General features: G+C 36.2%; 2 protein-coding genes across 4 annotated transcripts in view; both read left to right on the top strand.

Moving 5' to 3' along the window:
- Positions 1–2245: 2245 nt before the first annotated feature.
- Positions 2246–3863, top strand: LOC110861098. Its single transcript, XM_022110211.2, has 3 exons — positions 2246–2522; positions 2596–3000; positions 3570–3863. Exons 2-3 carry the CDS (start codon positions 2739–2741, stop codon positions 3776–3778), a joined length of 471 nt encoding a protein of 156 aa, XP_021965903.1. The 5' UTR covers positions 2246–2522; positions 2596–2738; the 3' UTR covers positions 3779–3863.
- A 4913-nt stretch (positions 3864–8776) lies between these two features.
- LOC110861002 (chondroitin sulfate proteoglycan 4-like) overlaps positions 8777–26481 on the top strand; it is a 62305-nt gene continuing 44600 nt past the window's right edge. For all 3 annotated transcript variants that reach the window (XM_035860831.1, XM_035860830.1, XM_035860832.1), the window contains exon 1: positions 8777–9642. In XM_035860831.1, the coding sequence (XP_035716724.1) occupies positions 9513–9642 (130 nt within the window). In that variant the 5' untranslated portion in view covers positions 8777–9512. The remainder of the gene's footprint in view (positions 9643–26481) is intronic.

The following is a 26481-nucleotide window of genomic DNA, read 5'->3' as shown; positions in this document are numbered from 1 at the left end:
GTAAATATGTATTTATGTATGTATGTATGTATGTATATACTCAATTAACATGTTGGATAATGATGATACCACTGCAAACAGAGTCATGTTCAATATGCAGTTATTATTTGCCAAAAAATTTGCAATTTGAGACTTAAAGCTATGCATGCGCATATTTGTCTTACAGACTTAAATATCCAAAATAATAAACCGGTAGGTTAAAAATGTTCTAAATTTTTGAGATGGCTGCACTTTATACATTGATTTGAAACAAGGTGACAATTTTATTTGTGTAAAAAAATCATAATTTCGTAATTTGGTAAAAAAAACAAGTCGCCGCGGCATTAACAAAATCTTTGCATTGTTAACAAAATTCCGAATTGCTAACAAAATTTTGTGCTGCTTTCAAAATTCCTAATGACCAAAAAGCTCATCCAACTACTACATGCATTGTATAATTAGACCTGCAATATTCTAAATTTCAATTTCGAAAGAAATTCATTGCATTTTCTGGAAAAATCTCTTTTGGAATTGGTAACATTTGTTTATCACTATGAGGTATAATTAAGCAATACATTAAGAACCTTTAATAAATACCCTAATTCCATCGTGGAAAACTAATATGGAAATTGCAATTATTTTGCAAAACTCAACATATTGGAAAATGGGGGTCCGCAATCGAGGCAGCGGCCGAATTCTAGTCCAAAATAATTTTTAAAATTATTTCGAGTCATACTAAACCTAAGGTTTAGTCAAAACCTGAATATCTCACAATTTGCAAATAATTCGCACATTTTGGCCCAGATCTCGAAAACTGCTGGTCGACCCCCCCTTTTTTATTACGAATTCTTTATCTACACAAAATTACGCAAATTTTAAGCTATCAAACTCGAAAATCGTTGGAAGATGAAAAAAACACTATTTCATTGTATATATCTATCTTAATCATAATTAATAGAGGACAGATGACATGATATTAAATATTCGCTTCCGCTACTTCATTATCACTGCCAAATGTATATTTATCTGCATCCACCACTCCACAACCTCGTGTTACCAACATAATTTATCAACGAGCCCTTAATTACCTGAATATTCATATATTGCTCCTTCCAAATTTTATTCTGGGTATCATATCCAATCAAATTTTATACTTTTACTTCTCATCATCAAATCATACTAAAATCTCCCTTAATCTTATCAACTCACTGATTTTATATCATTAATAAACCCACGGTTAAATTATCTGATTGAATAATTGAGCAATAAAACCAAGAACTAAAAACAAATCGGCTTTAAAACAAAGGTAAATGGTTTTAAGACGGACTCACGGCCACAAATAAACACTTGCATCACTTGACCATGCCATTCCTCTACTTAACATGCACATCAAGTCTCGCTCACTCGGCATTGTTTTGGCAGGCGGGGGGACCGTGCAGGCGAAACGTGGGTAGCATTACATCTAAGACTGTTTAGCACAAAAGTAAATATCGGAACAGATTTGATTGAATATGGAAAACGAATATGGGAAATTTTCCAGTATTAAAGAACAATGTTTCCATCATGGCTTGTGTTTTATTTCAAACTTTTCCACATTAATTTTTCACTGCATTGCAAAGATTTGCGAGGAATCCAAGGTGCATGAAATGCAAGAAATTCCAGGTGCAAAAAATGATAGGAATAAGCGCCACCTCATCATTTTATATTACACTTCGATCGTTTGCTAGATGGCGTTTTTTTCTTGAACATCTTTTACTATGCAAAAAATTATGCATTCCTGAAAAAAATTCATTCATTAGTTTCATACAGGTATTTTTCAGCATATGCCGACCATTGCTAAATATTTTGCAATAGGGTGCCCTTTGGATGAACAAATTTTGCATTAAATTTCCAAGACAAAAACTGCAGCTAGAAAAACATTCGTTTTCTTAAACAGTGTACAATTCGGCTACATTTTTTTATACTCTCAATAAAAAATGAGTATACTAATTTTGTTCCTGTTGTGACATCTTTTTTGCACGCCCCCATCTGCCTGGTGATCCTAGTTAGTCGGTCCTATTAATATGATTGCCCATTAATTCGCAAATCTAATATTTGTTCTTATATAACACATTGCTATTCTTAGCATGTCCACCTCACGTCGTTCGTCCTCCCTGGCTAATTCTGGATGCAAATTAAGGAAGATATTTACGATTGAGATGAATTAAATATTCAATTTAGTCACACATGACAAAAAATATCAGTTGGAATGCTGCCCATTGAAGAAGAAGTGCAGCAAAAAATTTGCAAAACGTATTGTTCGTTTTTTTGCCTGGGTCAAGGTGACTTGTACGAAAGTATGAGTGATCTATGTGCGAAACTCCACCCGTGGAAGATTTATTGCCATTTTGGGGCAAACTTCGTAACCGTGGTCATTTAGTCGAGGTGGATCGTCTCGTTGCGACAGACACACTTTTAGTAGGAAATTGGCAAAAATTTCGCAAATTTGCTAGAATTTTCGGTATCAAAATTTATGCACGCGTTTAAGGATTTGAAATTCTCCAGTAAGTTACACAGATTTAGAGCTTAGACGAAATTTAGGTGCAAATTGACCAAGGTTTTCTCAAAAATTTGCAGTGTTCGAATTTGCGTTTTAAGGGTTTGAAATTCTCCAAAATTAAACTTTGCACAGTTTTAAAAATTTTACGGTTTTATAAATTTTTAAATTCTTCGCATCTCCAAATTTCTGAAATCTGTTTTACTATGGGCGAAATGTAGAAATGTTGGGGAAAGTGAGAATCGCAAAATTGTGTGCGATTTTTCTCCTAAACTTGAACTTTGTGGGGAATATTTTTGTGGGGGGTGAGCTAGACGAGAATGGTCGGTATTTCCTCCCCGGGAAGAAATACCCTTTGACCCTGCTCCCCATTTTGGACGAACTTGACGTGCCCTCCGTTTTCAGGAGGACGCACTATCTCAAGTTCATCTTCAAATGCGTCTTCTTCGAGGGGCACTGTGACCTTATCGGAAAGTGGTTGAAACGTGAGTTCAAATTTTCTACTATTTTTTAAACAAATTTTTCTCTAATTTCTAAAAAAAATTGAAAAATCATTACTCAAATCTTTGATGCAATTCATTCACAAGTGAATTTGTAGAAAAGTTAAGCCCTACAGCGTTACAAAGATTACGAAGGAGAATTAAATTATAAATAAATTGTGTCGACAAACTTAAGAACATAGATTTTTAAGACGTTTTCACAATTTGCAAAATTATGGTAGAAAAAATTTTCAACTTTTTTTGTTTCTCCTCGTAAAGTATGATTTTTCACGATTATTGCAATACAAACTGATTATTAGGTACAGTCACGTCAAAGCCCAAAATATTTATTTTTAGTTCGAATACGTTATAATGTGCTAAATTCTCAACTGTAAAGTTTCATAAGTTCAGAATTAAGCAATCTCTCATTCCGTACTCACGCCAAGTTTCGTAACCTTGTAAATTTTATGCATATGTACATACATTTACAAATGACAAATCCCATGCAAATTAGTTTAAATACTACAAAGCGTTCTTTATTACGAAAATTCCTGAAAATCATTAACTTCTTACAGCCCGAGCCATGGCCGCACTATTTGGAACGTGTCTGGGCTGCACGCCTTTCCAAGAGAGGAATTTAGAGAGGTGGCTGCTCGGCCTTATCGACGCGAACCCCACCCTCTTCCGCGCCGCCATGGTCAAGGTCTGCGTCGACATGGATGTCCCCGTCGGCCAGGAAGACTTCGCACTCCTCGGACCCTTCCTCCCCACAAAAAACAGCTAACGTCACCGTCTTCATTAACTATTTAGCATGTAAACCTTGACACCGTGAGTAATAAATCTTGTGTAAAGTGCAACAATAAATTTAACCCTTTATTTACATAGCATGATTGAGTGGTGTGACGCGAAAGGTTTGACATTTTTATAAATATCGGGGCTAAATAGCACTCTGAATTAGGAAAACATGCACATATGTTCATAAATTAATGGGACAAATTGGCTTCTATTTTAGTATGTAAACTTTGTAAATTTTAAAATACAAAAATCAGGCCGAAAACATGTAAAATCTCCTTAAAAGAAATTATTTTTTGTTTAAGTTTGTAATTTTCGTGAAATTGACGCAGTTATTCTGCAATCTGCATCCCTCTGAATTATCCTGAATACAAACTCATACAAATTTCGTAAATTTGTAAACTTTGTACAAATTTCATGTTTTTTAAACGATTTTCATGTCTAAACTGATTTTGGAAATTTAAACCCTTATTTGTTTAAAACGAATAAGTAATTACAAACAAAAATTTATTATTTTATTCTCGCCTGTCAATACTTTCATAAAAATTACAAAGTTTACACAGTCACATAAACTGTCTCATATTCCGTTTGATGAAGAACTGTCAGCAAAAATTGTGCCAATCTTTTTCACCAAGTCACAATAAATCTCTCACTCTCTCTTAAAGAAAGAAAGCGATGCAATAAAGACGTGTCTTAAATAAACCGACTTTTATGTTCACTTTAAGAGAAAGCCGGCCATTCATCTCATACGTGTTGGGATCACTGTCTAAATTTTTAATAAAGCCGAAATTTCGGTGAGATGGATTACACGAAGGAAGCAAAAGAACGCTCTTTTTCTCCATTGTGCAGATACAGATGAAAGGAGAGAAAGAACTCTTTGGTGAAAGTGAAAGTGGGAGTTTCTTTTTCAAGGGAATGAATAATATGAGAATATTTAGAAAGTTTCCAGGTGAGAATAGCCAATTTAGTTGATGATTCTGAAAAAAAATATTTACACAGCGTGTGATAATCCGAAATAAATTAGTGACTAATTTCATCTCGACAAGTGCGTGAATCAAGAAATTTTATGCAAACAAGAAATATTTTACATTTTTGTAAAATTTTATGTATTTCCAATAAGTTTATCTGAATTATATGATCTGATTTACATGGTTTAAAGGCACATATGTATGTACATATCTTTCTCAGATTTTAAAAGTGAAACTTTATTTTCAGAAGTACATACATATGAAAGTAACCATTTAATTGTAAATTTTGTAAGTCCAAACAAAGTTTTGAAACCTATAATAGGAACATGTTACATAAAACTTACAGTTTAAATTTGTACAAAAATATGGAATATGCGGTTACAAATAAAACTCATTGATTTGCTTATGAATTTTACAAACTAATAGTCATGAGATCCATATCGATACAAATTAATCAGTATTGAATCACCCTCATATATGTACGTATACGGAATTTTGAAATAAATTGATCTCCACTTAACGATGATGTAACAAATGGATGGTTTAAACGATTCGCTTTTTTCAAAGAAGCGATTCATCTCGGATCGCATACATTTTTAATAAGACCGAAATTTAGGTGAGATGCATCTTTACCTCAATTTCTTTCCCATTGTGTCTGCATACATACATACATCCAAGAGAAAGGTGTTTGGTGAAAGTGGGAGCATTTTTCCCGTGGTAATGAATTGATTCTTGTGAGGACGAAAGGAGAGAAAGTGTTGGAGGATGGATTTATCTGTGAACGATGTGTTATTACGCTACCCGAGGGACCGCTTATCGTCCGCACATCCCTCCAACCAAGCCTTCCTGGTGATAAGCGACCCAGCATAAAGACGATGGAGGAAGGGGGGACACATGTTTCCGCCTCATTGAACATTCATCACGACAAATCTTAATCCGAACAATCCTCGAGTATAGGAAAGAGAAAACTTCCACAGACCGTAAAGTCGGCTAAATGGATGCACACGTGACAAAATTCATTTCACGCAGACTTCAATTTTGCTAAAATTGGTACAATTCATTTACCTACAGATTATCTGATGCACCAATATGGCAAAACCCCCCACCACATTAATCGGTAGAGTTACATATGTCTATCGCCATATTTCTTAGATTGTAACAAAATTCATCAAGTTCGTAGAATCCCATAACTCCAAAATCATGGGCGTACTCACGCCAAACTTCATGCGCACATACATACATAGCTCTCAAATATTGCAAATTATATAAATGTTTAAATACAATTTTCCAACTTTTGCGAAATTTGCGACATTATTCTTTATCTTTGACCATATGTATGAAATTCTTGTTATTTAATTTACCAAAAAGAATCGGCAAGCTTTTATTTCGCTGACACATTTACTTTCCAGCAAAATATTGGCATGCGTACATAAATCCATTAATTCCACTATTGACTAACACGTGTAATTCGCACATTTTAATTATTCCGTCACACCCCTATCAACATTCCCACATTCTTCCCTAATTTATTACCCTCACAATCAATAAATCATTCCCCATACATGTGTACCCACAAAATTCGCAAAAACGCATGAAATATTGGCACACACACACAAACGACACTTGACATTCAATACATCCCCTCGCGTTTCATTTCATCCACTCCACAATAATAAATACCAGGCCGTCCCGTCAACAAAAATGTCACTCGTTGTAAAACTTTTCTCCGCGAGGAAGAGGAGGAAAAAAGTCAAAAGCCGCTGCTTTTTCCCTTCTTTTTAGGTCCGAAAAGCTAAAAGCATGGTCAATTCAATCTCACCCGTAAGTGGGCTAGAGTAGCTTAGCCTGTCTCTCTCCTCACAACTTCCGAGAATATTATGCTTCGCAACCACCAAGAAGGAAGGGATGTGCGGAAAGAATGGGCAAAATTGCGAATTAATTAATTTACATATGAGCGAACATTACAAATATGCAAATCGGCATTAAAACAAACGGGGGTATTGGCATACTCGTATTTTAGGTAATAATTATTTGTAATGCGAACTTAATAATAAAGATGTGCAAGTAATAAAGATGTGTAACTTGAAGATGTGCAAGTTCGCAAATGAATTTGCAAGCCAAAATTTTTCGCGAACTATATTTTTTGCTAATGTTACTAAACTACGAACTAGTAATGAATATCCCCAATAATTACTTCCAGTATAACATCCGCATTTTAAATTTGGGTGAACATTTTTATTTTTTTGCGAGTTAGATAGATAACTTTGGCGAAATTTATTAAACCGTGTCTGTCATTTTAAAAAAATCAATTTAAATTTTCCGGAATTTAACTAGAATTGTTAAACATTTTAGCTTTTCATAAATTTGCGTAACTTTAGGATTACAATTTATCAAAATTTTCTACATATATTCATGATAAATTTATAAACCTACAGCTTTTCATGCTACAAATTTCTGGCCAATTCGATGCGCGGGTGACATCTCGTCTGCACGGCCCTCTTCTCTCCTACACATACTACAACAAACTTCTCTCCAGCCTGGTAATAATAAGTTGACTGTGAAGAAGCCGTCGTTCGTGGCAAAGCGATTCATCTCTGACTTCTTCTGGGAAAAAATAAAATCGAGAGCGAAAGAGATGATTTCACTAAACTTGGTAAACTTCTCTATTGGATCAACTAAATTAGGGGGCCTGCATAAAGAATGAGATCACCCACACAAGCTTAGAAATTCAAGTTTTTTTGGGCTGCCAAAAATGCTAAAAATACCGTTAACTTTAAATTTTAGTAGAGCAGAAAGTCAGGCTAAATTACAGTTCATGCAAAAATTTCGTAAAAATTTGTCACATTCATGTTGCAATTTCTCTTTCTTTGCGAGAGAGCTTGGAAACATCCGTACGATTCTGATGTAAATCAACTCATTTCTAAACAGAGAAACATCTCACAATCAAAATAGGAAGGCGCCTTGATTACAGGAAATTGCCAACCTTTTTTAATCAAGTTTTCCAAATAAAGAAATTCTTGCAAGGAAGAGGAAAATAATTCATTTACAAAAATTACAATCTTTCCACACAACCTAATTTCTCACCCAATCGCACAACTTTCCCTAAGCAAAAAAGAAACATGTAAATAAACCAAAAATTTCTTGTTTGTCCTAAAAAATTAAATGAATCTGACAAAACAACAAATTTATAATAAAATCTTAAACCCAAAAACTGTAAAGTTTAAAAAAAACCTATTTTTTAGTTAAACTGACCAAACCTAAAATTTTGATGGTCTTTAACATTAGGTTCAGTATTTAAAAATCTGAAGCCTGAAATTTTGCAAGTCTCCTAAAAAATTCATTTTTTAAACACTGACCAAACCAAGAATTTTCGTAGTTAATATTTAACACTATGCATACGTTGGTGCTTCAGTATGAAAAAAAGTCTTAAACCCAACCCCCACAAGTTAAAAAAAACTGTTTTTAAAAAATTGACCAATCCCTATTTAATTTTCATGCTATTTAGCACCACATTCATGCTTCGGTTAACTATTTAAAATAATCTTAACCCCAAACAGTTTCAAAGTTTCCCAAAAAATCTTTCTTCTTTTCCTCAAAACACTGACCAAACCCAAAATTTTCCTAGACCATTTAACACCAAAGACGAGAAGCTGCCTGCCTCGTCTCAAATTTCATCTTTTTCCTTCCCTTAACCATTTTCCATGTCCGCCGTGGGTGGTAGTCCTAAAGATCCTCCAGTTCCAAGTCCGGCCTACACCACGACTGCCTGCCTGCCTCGAAAGCTGACACTTTTGCCCCAAATTCATACATACCCGAGACCCAACAACACAACTAAAGTACGGACAATATTGTCCTTATATTTTGCAAAGCAACGAGACCAAACCGACAAGACGAAAACCCAGCTTCCACCAGAAACTCAAAGTCAAACCGTGTTTCCTCTGCTCTGCTCTGGATCTGGATCTGTTTTTTGGGTAAAATCCGATCCCACTTTGCACCAGAGAGTCAGTTCTCTCCACTTCCCTCACCACGCAACAACCCCGCTGTGACTGCAGCCATCATCCATCGCTTTAAGAACTGGCTTCCGCATCCGGTAAAAATCGCGTAAAAGAAACGAGACAAAATTTTGTGGGGAGAAAATAACGAGAAAAATTGCACATTTTCACTAACTGAACAGTTTTTCGTTGATAAATTTTTACCAATTTTACCGAGTTACCAACTGTGTTGATAAACAAAAATAATACCACATCCGATAAGTTTCTTATCCAATTAAGACAAAAATTTGTAAAGGAGAGAAATTGCACATTTCTCATTTATGCACATGGACAAATTTTAGTTAACCAGTTTTTAACAGTTCACCAATTTTTACCGATTTACCAATTTGTCTCTGTCGGTAATCATAATACCGCATTTGACAAATTTCTCTCCCCATTTATATAATACGAACGATGTAAAGTGTGCTCGAAAAACGAGAAATGTTGCACAAATTTATAAGTTTTAACTCGGAAATGGTTCGCCAAAAAACTCGAGAAAATCCTAACTGCCAATTTTTATACGTACCGAAAACATGTTACGTTTGACTCAATTTGCCTCGTACTTGGTTAAATGATAAATTACGTCGATATTTCATTTTACCAAACTAATAAAAGGTGGTGATCTGTGCTTTTAGTGGGGTAGAATTTATTTACAATTAATAGTTACATAGTTACATTTACTATTGTTGGTGGGAGTGACGATGTGTAAGAAGATGGGGGGTGCCAAATGTTGCAGATTTTTTGCACAAGGATAACAAGAAACATGGGAGGAAAAGTATTACTGCCACGAGCCCCACTCGTCCTCCTCGTCTTGGTCTTCGGATCATTTGGGGGTGTGGATGCTGCGAGTGGTCCAGGTAAGAAAATGGCTCAAAATTGTATAATTTTCCAAAAATGGGAAAATTCTAGGTTTCAAAATGTGACATTACTTAATGAAATAGCAATTTTGAGGATACATGCAGTTGCATGCAAACGTTTGTCGCAAGAACTGGGGTATACGAATAGGCTGTTTTGTTAGCGAAAATTTGCAAAAAAATAGAATTTGCGAACTTTTAGTTCAGTCAAATTTACATTTATCCAGCTCGTGCATTTTTCCACAAAGGTCTTCAAGTAAAAAACTATTTTAAGCAAAATAAAATTATTGAACTCTACATCAAATTTGCAAATATATTGCTAAAAATAAATACATACATAGCAATAAATGTATACAATTTTCTAAATTCCAGTTGAATTCACAATATAGCACAATTTCTCATATCGTTATGCTACAGTTTGCAAAATTGTGCCATGCAAATCAACTTTGTCAAATTTGCATCCAAGTTTAGCCTCGGCTTTGCGGTATTTAGGTAGGCACGTTTCCCCCTCCCGATACCCGGGCATTGTGCGGATTAAGATTTGTCGTGATGAATGTTCAATGAGGCGGAAACATGTGTCCCCCTTCCTCCATCGTCTTTATGCTGGGTCGCTTATCACGAGGAAGGCTTTGGAGGGATGTGCGGCCGATAAGCGGTCCCTCGGGTCGCGTAATAACACATCGTTCACAGATAAATCCATCCACCAACACTTTCTCCCCTTTCGTCCGCACAAGAATCAATTCATTACCACGGGAAAAATACTCCCACTTTCACCAAACACCTTTCTCTTGGATGTACGTATGTAGACACAATGGGTGAGAAATTGAGTAAAGATGCATCTCACCTAAATTTCGGTCTTATTAAAAATTTATACGATTCGAGATGAATAGCTTCTTGGTAAAACAAAATCGAACCGCTTAAACCACCCATTTCTTACGTAACCATCTTTAAGAGATCAATTTTATTAAGAGGGGCGCATTTTTGTGGACATGAATCCACTACAAATTTGTGTAATGGTTAGTCAGAAAAATACAAATGTGTAATCGCGTAGTAAATAAAGTAGCAAATTTGTTGGAAAACCTAATTTGCTAAAATTTTGAAAAGTTTAAAGAAAGTACATAATCTTGTGTATGATGGATAAATGTGCAATTAAATTAATTGTAATTTTTAATATTGAATAGATTTTTGAAAAATCATTAAAAATCGATAATTCATTCAAAAAATCAAAATCCACTTCTTAACTTTATCGCTAATTTCATAATTTGAGAACGACATACCGCTGATCACTCTGATCAATTGATACCAAGTTTTGTGTATGTAAGCGTGTAATCAAAATGTCGTTTTTGAATAAGAATTTTTTTTAAAATCTGAATTTCATTTAAACAATTTTCATCCAAAATCCACTTATCGCCTATTTCCTAACGTGATAACTACTCACACACCACTTATCACTTGCAATCTATTCATTCCCCCCAAATAAAAGTAAGGATCCCGTAAATAAATACTTTCACCCAAAAGAACTTCTTTCATCTGCACAATGGAGAAAGCGCGATGCATTTTCCTTCTCTCTTCTTTTTTTCCTCCTTCGTGTGATGCATCTCACCGAAATTTCGGCTTTATTAAAAATTTAGGCAGTGATCCCAACACTGAGTGAGATGAATGGGTGCTGAGTCTCAAAGGAGGCTTAAAAGACCACTTTATTGCGTCACTTTCTCCCTCGCACAAGACTTTCTACTCGCCTTATGTAATCATCAAGGCGGCGTTTTGTCTTTTTTCGCTGCTTCGTTTAGAGGTAAATACGGACCCTTTATGGGAAAATGTGTGTGTGCATGGATACGTCTTTGATAAAAGGGAAAAGGTTAAAGAATAGATAACTTTACATAGCCTGTCAAAGTATCAATTTGAAAAAAATATTGGATCCATTAACATCTTTTAGGACGGGATATTTGCACACTTTTCGCAATGAATTTCCATAGGAATATTCTTCAAAGTCGAAATTTACACCTATGTACAAATTCTAAATAATTATCGATTATCTGCGATAAGTAGTTTTACTTTGTTTAAGTAAAACCAAAATTACGAAAGTATGGCTTGTTAACTGTTTATTACGCTGTCGTACAATTTACATCAAACAATGCTCGATTTTTAAAACTCTCAATCCAATTTTTATAACTCAAGCAAGCAGCCAGCGAGCAAATAAAGAGGTTAAATCGATCTTGTTGAAAAATTTGAATTTTTTTAAAACTTTACAATAAATGTGTAACCTCAATAATAGTTTACGAATATCCGAGTGAATTACGTTACTTAATTTTATAACTGAACTTGTTACTTCAACGACTTTGCAATATTTACATACACAAAAAACCTCACTTGTTACCTACCTCGTCAAGTGTACACTTAATCAAGATCACAATGACACACAGAAACCCACCTCCACCCGTTAAACAAGCATACAGGATACCCACACCCTTTGAAAAAGTACCCCTCCCTTCATCCACTTCATAATAATTGAAAATGTACATACAACCCAATTCTATTCATGTATGTACACTCTTAGAAACTTGGTATTGAAAAAAACTTAACGGTATTGATACGTGACTCTACCGCCTTGGTATTAAACAGTTATACCATATTGGTATAGAACCGGTATTGAAATTATACCCCATGGTAATAATTTTAATACTAATTGGTATTAATTTTTTTACCACGTAGTATTAACTCAATACCGGATCAATACCACGCGGTAGAGTCACGTATCAATACCAACGGTTATTGATTTTTTTAAGAGTGTAGCTTTCCCACCTTTAAAAAAATTATTACCAATTTCACCACTTACGTAATCCCCCATCAATTTATTATGGTTCACATTCTGTATAAAATCAAATATTACATCAGTTTTCTTTTCTGGGATTTTTACCCCCTTACAAAAATTGTTGCGTTACTTACATACTAAAATAAATTTTTATAGAAAACTTCTGAACACGGAATCTCTCTCATCGTTATGAAGTGATATTATTTATTATGCATGCACCTCTCCCCGTGTCAAAAATAGTGGTGGGGGCCGTGCGGTAAGAATGGAACGTATTTTTAAGGGATGGGTACGCGGTTAGAAATCTGGTATGGTCAGGCAGGTATTGATTTCTCGGTGCTAAAGTTGCTACCGCTTGGTAGTGAAATTTTACCGCTATTTAACAATGTGTTATTTATTACACGGTAGTATTGATCAATCCCACCTTGGTAGAGTTATATCAATACTACATGGTAGTATTTTAATACCGAATTTGTAAGGGTGTAAATTTAACGAAATCCCTTATAAATTTTGCCTCTTTCTTGTTCCCAAGTTTCCCAGAACAATACCCACATTTTTAATGCGGGGCCCCTTTTCCTAGCTGCACTTTTTCACTTTCCAACTCACTTTTATCAAGTGGTGGAGGCTGGCAGGATTTACTTTTAGTTCACTTTCGGCGAGTAAGAAACAAGTCATGATGGATTTCTCACTTTTCGACTTTTCGAGTTATGTGGGTGCATAAATGAGTCGATTTGTTCCACAGTGAATATTTTACTGGGTGCTGGAAAGGAAGGAAGACCACTTTTCTCTGTAGATATGTATGTACATCACCTTCTGACCTCTTGGAAAAGGCCAGAAATTTCAGGGCGAAATGTCGCCATCAATTTCAGCCAGGCATTTTCCAACTATTTTTAAGGACTGTGTGCAAAAAACGTGGTAATTAGGTACAGAAAGGTGTATCGAAATGTCACAGCGCAAAAAAGTCAAATTCCTAATTGATATGTGACATTATTATACTTTTTCGTGCGTACGAAATTGCATGTAAATGTCTCAGTTTAGCAGTAATGCTATTTTGCTAATAATTAAGTAGGCCCCTGATATTGCTTCACTTTCAGTCTCAATTTGTACCTCGAATTTGACTTAAAACTCGGCACGCATTGCTACACTGGATTAATTTCTTCAATAATTTGTGCACTAAACTCAAGCTTATTGATAAACTTGCTAACTATTGTAACACGCGAGACATAATTTTAGAAAGTCTACAAAAATATGCGAATTTTTGAGCTATTTTATCCTAAAAAATTTATTTAAACACGTCACGAAAACTCCTTTCAAACCACAAGAACACAGTTTCATAAGAAGATGAAAAATTACATCACACTGTGTGATTCACACACCAAAAAACTCATCCTCTGTCTTCTCCTCAAGAATCCTGTTCCGTTTCACCCAAATCAAGTAAAAAAACACTATTTACTTCCGGTCCCCACTTCACCCTGTAAAATACTAAAAATTACCCAGCATGAAATTACCCCCGTTCCACCCCCCGGCACGTGGAGGCCCGTACATATTCCCCCCTCGAAATTGCCAACCCCTTAATTGAACCTAAATAATGCAACTTTCCTTCAATTCCGTCCATCTTGTTTGCCAAGCAAGCCTTCTCAATTTCGAGACCAGAATCAATCTCGCTCCTTTCTTTGTCCTGAGTAAACAAGAAACAAGAAACTCGCCTCTTTTGTTTCTATATACGTGCGTTATAAATAAAATACGACTTGTCCCCTCTCTTCCTTCCTGCCCCATTGTTTCGTAAAATGAAAGGGAAGAGAAATTTCCAAATTATTTTCCATTCATGAATTTTTTCAGGCAGAAATCTCTTAACTAAATTGGATAAGAGTCCAATTTGTCCCGTTACTTATTCTCCTTCCTACGCATAAGAATTTTGGCGCAAACTTAGATATTTTAGGAAATTTGTCCAAAAATATAAATTTTCGAAAATCTTCCCAGAATTTTGTATCACATTTGTTGTCAAATTTACTTGAAACTCGTCTACACATGTCACAAAATTTACGTCTCTCTCCTTAATTTCGGTATTATGGGACTGTTCATAAAGTGTTAACAACGATGTTATGCATGGTAATAAAATAATATTGCCGACGCGTCGGAAAATTTGTAGGAAATTTTTGAAAATTTACATATGCGACATTAGAACTGTTAGATAATTTACCCAAAGTCTTTAACAATTGTTTTAGAATTTTAAGTTTTCAGACTTTTGTCAAATTTATATAACAAAGATTAAGACAAATTAGACCTAATTTCTAGCAAATTTTACAGTTCTGCACGCACAACCCCAAACTTTTATCCCAAAACAGGGTGCCAAATTAGAATTCCACCCCAAATTATGTTACAAACTTGGTGACAGATCTTATTTCCCATAAACCGAATCCCATCCTATCCGCACGTTCCATGTAAAAATTTCCAAATCCGACGAGGGTGACTTGGGGGAATCTTGTTGTTCATGATTTTCTTGTTCTATTCTGGATATGTGCCAACACCAGCTTGGCTCCTTCCGCTGAGAATTCTTTTCCTTCCGCATGGGCACAATCATCCCGCGATGGGAGAAATCCTCCCAGGCAGCGGAACTCGACTTGACATACATGGCAGCTCATCATCATTCCCATTCAACCGACAACAATTACACCCAGCTCGAGAAGAATCACTACCAGGCGGCCAGTGGGGGAGGGTGCGTGCGGGTGAAGTGTGGGGTACACATACTTATACAGTTTTAGGGTGAAATGCGTGGTCCGATGAGTGCTTCAAAGATTTTTTTTGTACTGTTTTGAAATTTTTTGCGCTACAAAAAACTACAGAAACTGCAAGTTGCAAAAAATGCGAGGAATATGACGGGTCACCTTTTGTATTATACAAAAATACATACGTACATAATTATAGAAATTATTCGTAAGATGGCGCTCGAATTCCTTGCAATCCTGCAGAAAACAATTTATTGAAGTAGTTTCTTCATGTAGTTTTATTCTCATCAAACACTGACCACTGAATGTCAGGGAGGCCCGGAATCTGCAGGGGCAAAGGGCGACTTGGGATGAAAATTAGGAGGGCGCGAAATAAACTTTATGTGGGAAGCGTTGTAGCGAAATTTTAGATTTTTGGCAGATTTTCCTCAAACATTGTGAGTGGAAATTGTTATTTTTGTCATTTTCGTATTTCCATACCACGAGTTTGATTCGTACCAAAATTCCATCACATTATTTATGCACGGCTCCCATATTTTCACTTTTTTAGGTATAACTTTTTTTCCTATTTTTTTTTCCTTTGTGTTCTTTACTTCGCCACATTTTCAATAACTTCTTCTTCCTTAGCCAAAAAAATTGCCCGTCCTTTCATCCTCCTTTTCTCCCTGTAAGGGAAACCCAATAAGAGCGTCATGATAATAAAATTGCATACAGCAACAAGATTTCTTCATGTTGCGGGGGAGTAGAGGAACCATTACAAAGTCATATTTACAATCCAATACTATAAAAATTTCTTATTTAATGTTCCCCAACAGGAAGTATTTTGCAATAATGTGGATGAAATTCATAGCGAAAGTGAAAGCTGGACTAAAATGAAAGTAAATTTGATTTCGCTTACCTTTCATGCAAACTTTGCGTATTTTTGGACTAGGTAAACATTTCTAAAAAATTTCATGAAATATTTACAGATTTATGTTTCCAGTCCAGACGTTCTATCCTTACCTAAATTTTCTTAAGTTTCGGAATCAAATCATACTGCAATTTTAAATATGTATGTAACTTGCAAACTTTGAAATTGCATTCTTTGATACTGTGATACAAATTTAGTTAAATGATTCATACCGCAGGACGGTAATTTTTCGAAATAAAATAAAGAAAATTGGAAACTCTGATTAACTAAAATTTATGACTTTACAAAATTTCCGTCTCCCACGAAAAATAAATTTTGTACTTAATTTAATTTAAAAATTGCACAAAGTCCATCACATTAAAATTATTCCATTAAAATTCTCAAATTTTGCTTTCTCAATTTCCAAAATTTTAAATATATTTTTTATCTTCTCAACCTTTCCCCTCCAAATTTAATCCCTTTCCAGAAACACTAAAAACAAGTAGATATTTAGTCATCATCTCCAAATAATGGCTTCAAATTTGCCCATAAACTTCACCACAAAACTTGTCGCCCATTCAGCCAAAAGCCTCAATCTCGTCTTTCTTTCTTAAATGAGTCTCTTCAACTTCTTGGAGTGGAAATCAAGTCTCTTTTCTTTCCCTACAATTCTGTTTTGTTTCTCGTTCTTGGTCGTGGTCGTGGTCGTTGCGACGACGACTGCGACTGCACTTCCTCCTCCTCCGCTTCTTTGAGAAGTTTATTAGTCGTCGTCGACTGCTAATTCCTTCCCACCCAGGAAAGCAACACTCGTCCGCGAGAGAGGGTTAGTTAGCGGGTGCAATCGAGCATGGCCTGATGGAGGGGGACGGTTCCGACAGCCGCCATAAATTACGAGGCAGCCCCATTCATCACCTCCGATCCTGTACATAGCTATGTATGTATGTATGGTGAAGGAGAGGATGGTAAGGAGGGGGGGTCGTGCGGAGGGGATGTGAAGTCAAAATGCTAAATTGGTGGGGGAAAATTGGTCAAAATTTTGAATTGTACCAGTCACATGACCGGAAAACTTAGGTAAAGGGCCATACATACACTGGCACCTAATTCATTTGTATAGGTAATCGCTTTTATCTTACGCATTCCTGAGGAAATTTTTGTAAATGTTTGTCTTAATTTTTAAATTTCTGTACAAAACGTTCTAAAAAAGGGCTGTGCAGTTGGCACGCGTGGAGAAGATTGGCGTAAAAAATTCAGTGCAATATTTGTAAAATTTATACGTGAATGGCACAAAGTTTTCCAGAATTAAATATGAAATTGCGAAACAAAGACGGTTCACAATTACTTAGGATTAGATTTAATTATTGTTCATCAATTAACATTTATTATTATCATATTTATGTACACGATGAACATACACAAGTGTGTTTACAAACATAAATTCATACAACTTTCTTGCTACAAATCGGGTAAATGTATGGGTTACAAGTCCCCCCACATTTTCCCACATCTCTCATGCACCGTCCTTACATATATTTTAGCTGCATACCTTTCTCCTATCATACCTTTTTTATCAAGTTTTGTATTTTGCACTACTTTAGAAAACAATATTAATCAATGCAGTTTACCAGCACGAATTGTTAAAATCCATGTATATACATTAAATTGATTAAAAAATTTTTGGGGGATCAAATTTCATCCAAAATTTACCCACGTCTCCCTTGTCCAGCCCCTAAATACATACATTTGAGTTACTTTTGTCCCATCATGATTTTTTTACCAGGTGGGTGCAGTCATTAAATAAAGCTCGAGAGCAGAATCCAGATTACGTACGTACGTCCATCATTTTCTCCACTACTTCCGGTTCGGATTATGTTTCATTTCATGACCAGCTTGATTCTTGGTCCGGGCTCATGTAAAATAATGGAGAGGAGTTTTTGAGTCGTGGAAATAAATCCCGCCGAGTCAGCGGAGGAGCGAGCGGAAGTAGGAAATCCCAAAAGCCGATAACCTACCTCATCTCATCTCCCGGTTTTTTGTGGCTTTTCGGTTTTACCTCGCGTCCCTGGGGAATCATGAATCCTTTTCATTTCGATTTTATTCATTTTCACGAACCACAAAAAAATAAAATCTACACGGGCGGATGGAGGAAGGGACAGGGTGCAAGTGTGCAGGGAGGATCTCCTTATTCCGTCCCATTGACGCGACAATGTTTGTAATCCGGAGAAATCCAGAAACTTATAAAAAGATCGGGAAGAAAAATCAAGGCATATTTTTTGGCGGGGAGAGGGTCATTTTTCTTGCTGTTTAAATGCATAATTTAGGTATCGCATTTCTGTATACAATTTTAGATATAAATATATGCTGGGTTGCGATTTACGGAGTAAAAATTGCCACAAAAGAGGTTACAATTTTTTAGATTTTTGTGATTAATTTACATAGGTTTGTAAGTTCATATTTTTTGCAGAGTTGTGCAAACGTGAAGAAATTTATGTAAATAATACCAATTACGGTGTAAAATGTCTCAACTTAAAAAAATGGTATCCGGAATTAAATTTGTGCTTGCTATTTTTGAATTTTTTAATTAATCTTTTAATTCATAACTTGCTATATTTACAGTTGTCAAATTGACATATTTTTGTTGGGTTACAAATTCCAGAACATAAATAGCTCATTACGCTCAACTTTTGAAAAATGTATCCAAGATTTCGCAATTTTTCCAACCAAGCAAAAATAAGCAGATTTCGATGCACGCATCATGACATCAATTATATTTAGCGTAAAAATTATCTATCCCGTAAATAAAATCCTCCAAAATCCGTCCCATCCTGTCTGCACGGTCCATTTACCTTTAACTTTAACTTTATCCACCCACCCACCAACCAATTCAGTCAAGAAGTTGAATTTCTTCCTATTTTTTTTTCTTTGCTAAATTGAGTCTTCCTTCCGGCCTGCATCTCTCTCTCTCTCTCTCTCCGTCTTTTCCAGACTTTAACCCTCTCCTCAAGCTATCTCGTCACTATACTTTAACGAAAAGAGTCGTAAACTGGATAATATCCTCCCACCGCATCTTCTTCACCCTTCGCTCTCTTCGTTCGTTCGTAAGTAGTTTGGGAGAAGAGGAGTTAAAAAAATATCCAGCCCAAAAATAGCTTCTCCTCGAAAGTTTCTTCTTTTTGTTCAAAGTCAATTTGCTCAGTTTTACAGTTTCTTTATGTAACTACAAGAATGAAAATCATTCATGAAAGAGTCAATCTGTTGCGAATTCGGTGGTTAAATTTTAGTTATGGAGGCGTAACGAAGCGGTGGGTTTAAGCAAATTAGTTTATGTGGCCATTTTTTAGGCAGAATCGTAACCCTGTAAATGCATAAATTTGCAAAATCTGAGTTAAATTAGAGGTATGTTTTTGCAAATTAATGAATGCCGTCGTTTTTGAGTATATTGGTGGGATTTTTGTAACCCAGTAAATCGATAAATTTTGCAAAATCCGAGATACATACATTGATGAAGGAGAGGAGGAATGATAATTAGGGATAAATCTGTCAAAATTTGTTTCTTAAATTGTTTTACAGCGTGTTATAAACGTGTATTTACTCATTTTACAAAATTTACACACAATTAATCGTTGCATATCTCCGGGATTTTTGTAACCCAATAAATTTTCATAAATTTGCAAACATTGCAAAGGGAAATTATAATCTCGTTAATTGACACAAATCAAATACTTCCTGTGCAAATTTGTGTCTTTATTTTCCAATTTTATTTACCTCGTTTAATTTAAGAGGTTACAGACGTCTGATTGAGGATGAATTCAAACGAAAATATGTAACAAAATACATTAAAATAAATAAAGACCTTAGTCCACTCGAAAATCGCCAAATCTTTCCTGTCCCAAATTTCCATTGATTTCGCAAACTTCTTAAAGAGTCAAGTGCTACAATCGGCTCCACTTGAGGCAGTCTTTTCCTTCCTCTTTGACTGATGTCTCCTGTCGCTTCACTGACAGCGATGCAAGTCAGTCAGTCTGCCTTCTTGCCCTGCTTTCTATCAGAGTCAAGTAGCTTTTACCCAAAAAAGGGAGGCAGCATAAAGAATGTGAGTCAATATTGTGTTACAAGTGTCAAAATTGGAGCACATGATTTATGTATGATCCGAACCATACGCATTAATTTTTTATTGGAAATGTCTATTCATTTATCCTGACGTATGCATTTGCTATTTTTATTTAATAATATGCACATGATTCGGACGAGCTGTTTATTTCATGTCAAGCATCGTGATTATTTGCATCCGGTTTGTTTTAAGTTGTCCATTTCTTAAGGAATTTGCTAAATCGCGGGGTAAAATTATTGAAAAAACTGCAAAAATATTTCCTAATTTTATAGCTAACAAACACATCTGTTAAAAATATTTATCGATTTATATTTAAGCATGCTAAAAATTAAGTGAAACCCAGTAAAATTTAGAATTTATCGTAAAAGCATAATTTTTAATCAGATCCTAACTATTTAGTTATTTAATTATACTGCTTTCACCTCGCTAATCCAACAAAATTTATTCACACACTTAATTCTAAACTGTCAACAGGACACCTACATATTTACACAACCAAATATACAATCACTGTGTTTACACAATTTTATTTACCCATCGTATTCGCATCTCATCCTTTTACCAACTACCTAAAACTTGATGAAGATATCTATTTAATACCCCAAAATTTAATAAATGCATCTCCCTCTCCAAACCAAACCAAACCACAAAATCTTATCCAGTTGCACATTCCAGTCCACGTAATATTAATCAATCTTTGTACATATCCCCTCTCGTACATAATGTTTAATCCTCTCTCTTCTCTCCTCGGCTGAAGGAGACGGAAATATATCTTCCTCAAGAGCAAGAGTCCATTCACTTCGAAATGAATGCAGCTGCCGTCCTGCAATTTATTTATGTACGTTGCTTGCTGTGTATTAAGTGTATGACACGATGTACGAGATGATTAAATATCGTGCCGTTATGTAAGAGATGCATTAATCTTGAGTGGAGTGGGGCAGCTGATGAGAAAGGGTTGTTGTTGTAGTACGTATGTATTTAATGCGTATCATTTATTTATATGTATTTATTTAGTGGTCTGGTTTTCCGGAGTCATGCCTGCAAGAAATGGGTGTACTTATTAATAGATGTGAGAAATTGGGTTGGGTATCCTAACTGACCACACCTACAATAGGCAAGTGTCCTTCATGAAAATTTGAGATAGAAATTATACATCACAAATTAAAATCAGTAGGTTTTTGACAACACTTTTTAGGTACAGCTTCAGTTGAATATGAAAATTTAAAAAAACTCTAATTTATATTTCGATGGAATGCAATGAGAATTAGTGGAAATTTTGAACAGAGATTAAGTGGAATATATGTAAAAAAAAAAAAAACTATTCACCTATTTATTCATGACCCAATTGTTTAGTTAATTTTGCCTTTCTTAGCTTGTAAGATGTCACGGTTCAAAAAATCAGAACTTTCATGAATTTTTAATCGGAGAAAAAAATGACTGAAAATTTTGAAATTCATGAACTAGATACCTATATACTAATTCTTACATAACTAGATTATCTAACACCTTACATATGTACACGTTACGCAATAAACATTTCCATATCTCTCAAATTTCACAATTTCTAATTATCTCTATCCCCTAAATTTTAACCCTCTCTAAAAACCATCTCCTTATTAAACTCTCTCCAACTTTCGCAATAATCATTTCGTCTGTTCTTCTTTTCCCCTTAAAAAATAAAAGCATATCACACACACACATCTCTTTCCCCTCTTATATAATGCATATCCGCACTAAAAGCATTAAATTATGAAACTGCTTTCTCTTTCCCTCCCACCACAAAACTTTCATCTGCTTTCCCCGTATAAATAATTGTATCCCTTTTTCTCCAGAACTAATTAGAAGATGACGGCCTACATGGCAAGCATAGATAGCTGGAGGGTCTGCTTTCTCCAAAATACCATATCCACTTTCTCAACTTTCCCCCCTTTTCCGTGTTGTGCATGTGAATGCCAAAATTGAAGTGGTTGTAAAAATGGAGTAAAAAGATGATGAGAGTTTCGCTCTGATGACATCTTTTACATACGTACGCGCGGCTCCCAAGTTTACTTTCTCTTCTTCCCAGTCACTTTCTCTACCACTTCGTGACACAAACTTTACAAAAATCGGGAAGAGACTGGTTTCTTGTGCGAAACGCGACCCAAATCCATAACTTGGCGAGTTCTTCTTCTCCTTCCACTTTTACATCGTAATAAAAAAATGGAATTTTGTAAAAAAAATTCTTTAAACTTTATCTACTTTCACTTCCGTGCCAATTTTTGGTAGGGATTCTGTAAGCAGAGTAAAAAGTGGGGCAAATATTTACAATCAGTAATTATTTGCAGAATGTGTAAATTTTGTGGAGGGCTTTCACTTTTTATTCATAAAATTGTATCCTTTGATCAGTGTATGGAAAATTCGATTGGCAAAATTTTAGTTAGGAAACATTCCAATTTAAATTTCAAAAATTATTTGCAATGTTTCCTGTAAAGTAAAGAAATATATATCGGGAGAAAAATAACAATTGTTAAAAATTGTTATGTACTTTTGAGATTTACTTTGTAACACAAACGTCCTGCCTGTATTTCCTTAAAAACATCAAACATTTCCCACTTTCACTCTCCGTGCCAATTCTTTATCATGGCAAAAATCGCGAAAAATCTAATTATTATTTCCAACCTTTATCACACATATATCTCGTCCAATCTCCAATATCCGGTCTGACTTTCACTTCACTCCTCTATTCCTTTCTCTCTCTCTCTCTCGTTACACGTGGTGGTGTGTGTGGCCTGGTCCGAAAACGAGCCGTGATTTGGTCCCCAACATCCCAATCACGTCTCTCTCTCTCCACTTGGGTCTCTTCTTACTTTATCAAAACCTCTGAACCAGCACATGTTTCTGTTCCGTATCATTTCTTGCTTTCTCCACGGGTGGACGTGATGTGACATATGGTCGATTTTCTTCTCCCCCTACGCCCGTATCAAAAAACCAACCAGACCAGTTGGTCAACCAGCCAAAAAGTATGGTGTCCATCTAATTGAAAGTGGAGACAACTTGTCCCCCGTCACAAATCGCAGCCTCAGCATCCAACCTAACCCTGCAGCCAAAACATCTTCTTTCTCCATTGTCCACCCATCACACGACAGGAGGGAAATTAATCATTACGCTGGAAAATAAGGGGCAAAAAGGACACGACGGCTTTCTCCAGAGGGCGGAGAAAGTAACCTAATCCGTTGGCAGGGAAGTGATCAATACCTGGTGAAAGAGAAAGTAGGAAAGAAAACGGGGCAGATTATGAGGGGCAAACACCTGATACAGGGTTTCTAAAGAGCCTGGTGTTTAAGAGGGGCCAAGGTTTTTGCGGGTTTTCTGATTAATATGCAAATTATGAGACGAAGGCTACATTTATATATTTAAAATCAATGTTAAAATTGCTAGTAGCAAGCACAAAAGTGATCGTAATTTACTGGACTCTCCGTAAAAAAATATAAGTGTATTGCCAATTCAAAACGTTATATGAAAAACCCAATATCCAATGAAACCCTGATTTTCCTTACCTAACACTCTCAAACACAGCCCGGTCTACCTTATACTTTCACCCGTCTGAATTAATAGATACGTCGACTCGAAATGCCAAACATATCACTCACAGACAACCAACCAGTTCCGACAGGAGGAGCAAAATTCGGAAAGAGAAAGCAACCAGGGAGCAGGCTGTCTCGCGTGGGAAGAGAAAGCATCCTAATGAAAAGAGATTCCTTACCTATTAATGAGATAATTAAGAAAGATGGTGAAACACTAATGAATCCACTATCACTCACTCACCCATTCTTCTCTTTCGCTGTCGAAATTTCTCAAATTATGCAGCCTCACCAGCACCTTTCTCCTTTCTCTATTGGATTTACACATGTTAACAGTCCGTTATTGAATCGTGGTTAATATTATTACTCAAAAAGGTAAGGTGAACATGCCATACCGCCCGCACCGGTGGGTTTACTCGACTTGATCCATCTCACTGCATCTCATACGCCACGTGGCTCCGAGATATCACTTACAACCTTTACTCGACTCGTTCTTCTCACCGAAATTGATGTCCATTTCTCCATTCCCCATCTGCCACCAATTCTTCCTCAAGAGAAAGAGGAGGATTGTCGATAAAACTGAAAAATGGATTCTTCTCTGCTCCGCTATCTCCGAAAAATTCCTAGACTTTCACTCCTTCCTCGAGAACATCTCCATTCCTTCCAAAGACGATTGCCACGTTCCACTTCAAACCTAAAATACGTATTTACTGATCAATTGATCGCTTTCACTTGCCTTTAAACCAAGAAAAAAACGTGTGCAGTTTTACTTTCTGTCTAGTTTTTTTTCGAAAATAGAAAAAATGTAACACAGAACAAGATTTCAGCCAGACAACAAAACCTTCTCCTTCCTCTTCTCCCCCACCTTTTCCCAAAAAGGTGAAAGCAGAGTGAAAAGCACAATGGAGAGAAATCTCGCCCGAGATAAATAAATAGAATGCAACCGGCTTTGTCATCCTCCTCGTCAAAGATCATCTTTCTCCTGCTTTCTTTGTCCCGGCTGAATGACAGATAGACGTCTTGCCCGTGATTGCAGCAGCCCTTTATCCCCTCTGCAAGATATTGACTTTGTTGAAGGGGGATAAACGAAATTCGATAGCCGGAAGGATCCAACTGTAAGCTTTCTCCACGACCAGCCAGCCAACGCGACACTGACTTCTCGTCTGTGTTTGTCCAAGTAATCATTTCCTTCAAGGAGAAGAGGAGAAGGACGATGACGCCCGCCTGTCAACATCTTGTGCCAACTTATTTCGTATTGTTAGCCTCAAATTGTGACTGGGGAAAATACATATCGGGGAGAGAATGTTGCAGTCAAAACGGGAAGACTTTCTCCCTCAAGCAAAACTACGACAGAATGGAATATGTACATAAATGGAGAAGCTAAAAATAGGGGAGGCACGAGATTGCATCAATTCATCCATCATTTCAACTATCATAGGGTTATGTAAGGGATAATTTAAAAATAGCGCGGTTTTTGATCAATAATTTCGTTCGAATTCATCAAAAGACAGGCAAATTTCACGTTTTTCGATAAACTTTGACCCGAACTAACCTTTAAAAAAACGAGACACATCCTTACCTTTAACCTTTCCGTTTTGAGACCCAACGTCACTCGCTATATGACCCGTTTTATCAATAATACCATCTCTACTTCCTCTTCCTCCTCCCCGTTTTATTAATAAATAGCTAATCACATCGCAGCAGGTGATCCGTCGCCTATTTGACTACTCGCTTTCACTCTCTCATACAAAATCAACCCCGACCCAACGAAATCAATTGTTCTCGGGACAAATCCGTCTCTATCGCTGTCTGGCAGTCGGACTGAAATACAAATCCGTCCTCTCCCCGTCCCATTATCCAAAGTGATGATAAATAGTGCAAAGTAGACGAGATCCCATGATGGAAAGCAATTACAACTGATGAAAATTCCCTTTGAATTCTACTTCACCGCAAAAGGCGTTTGTTTTCCTTTACTGGTAAAATTCAACAGTTCGTCTCTCCCTTTCTCTTCAACTGAACTCTGCTCTGCTCCGCCTGACAAGTTGTACGTTTACTCATTAATCACGCGGAATTTGTGGTTCTATTCTCGTTCTCGTTTTGTCCTCCTTGATAACAACAAACGAAACGAACGAACGCTTGTTGCCAATTTCATAATTAAACTCTGACAGATATTTCATCCTTCTTTGGTATCTTTAGATGTTGGCTGTTGCATCAGAGAGTTGGGTCATAAATCATGCCGTACTTACTTTCCAGTAAAGATCAACTCGACCAATTTGCATGTTTTGTTGCTGAATTTATGTGGAGAAAGTAAAAATGACACTTGGCCAATATTACATACATCCCTACTTACCTACCTTACTTACTTTCTTCCTTGCGGTTTATTTATTTGGGGTGAAATAGAGTAGAAAGCAGTGGAGAAAGTGGGAGTCGTACTGCAGACCGGTTTATATTCTCGTGTTTCTCTCACATAAATCAGACCAGACAGCCGGGAAAGGGAAAGTTTGAGAGATTTCGTTCCCCCCTGGAGGCGATGGAGAGTAGAAAGTACGGTCTGGTCGATCCGGTTTCCTCGGTTCGACTGCTACTTTCTCTCTCCCCGTGGTTTTTCCTCTCTGAAGAAGAAGACGAGTGTGTCGCTGTGGCTTTCCTGAGGTTGAATAATAACATGGGCGCGCGTAGCTTGTAGCCAACTACACAAATATAATAAGGAGAAAGCAGAGAAAGTTGGACTCTGACCAAATTTCTGT

The sequence above is a fragment of the Folsomia candida genome, unplaced genomic scaffold (genome assembly GCF_002217175.1).
Source record: "Folsomia candida strain VU population unplaced genomic scaffold, ASM221717v1 Fcan01_Sc037, whole genome shotgun sequence".
Taxonomy (NCBI): Eukaryota; Metazoa; Arthropoda; class Collembola; order Entomobryomorpha; family Isotomidae; genus Folsomia; species Folsomia candida.
The sequence above is the reverse complement of the archived record's forward strand: the minus strand, read 5'-3'. Positions and strand labels throughout refer to the sequence as shown.

Bases quoted from the DNA above. Each gene is read 5' to 3' on its own strand.
- LOC110861098 (XM_022110211.2), top strand. From the start codon at position 2,739: ATGTTGGGGAAAGTGAGAATCGCAAAATTGTGTGCGATTTTTCTCCTA. The intron at 3,001-3,569 runs GTGAGTTCAAAT...AACTTCTTACAG, and splicing joins TATCGGAAAGTGGTTGAAAC to CCCGAGCCATGGCCGCACTA.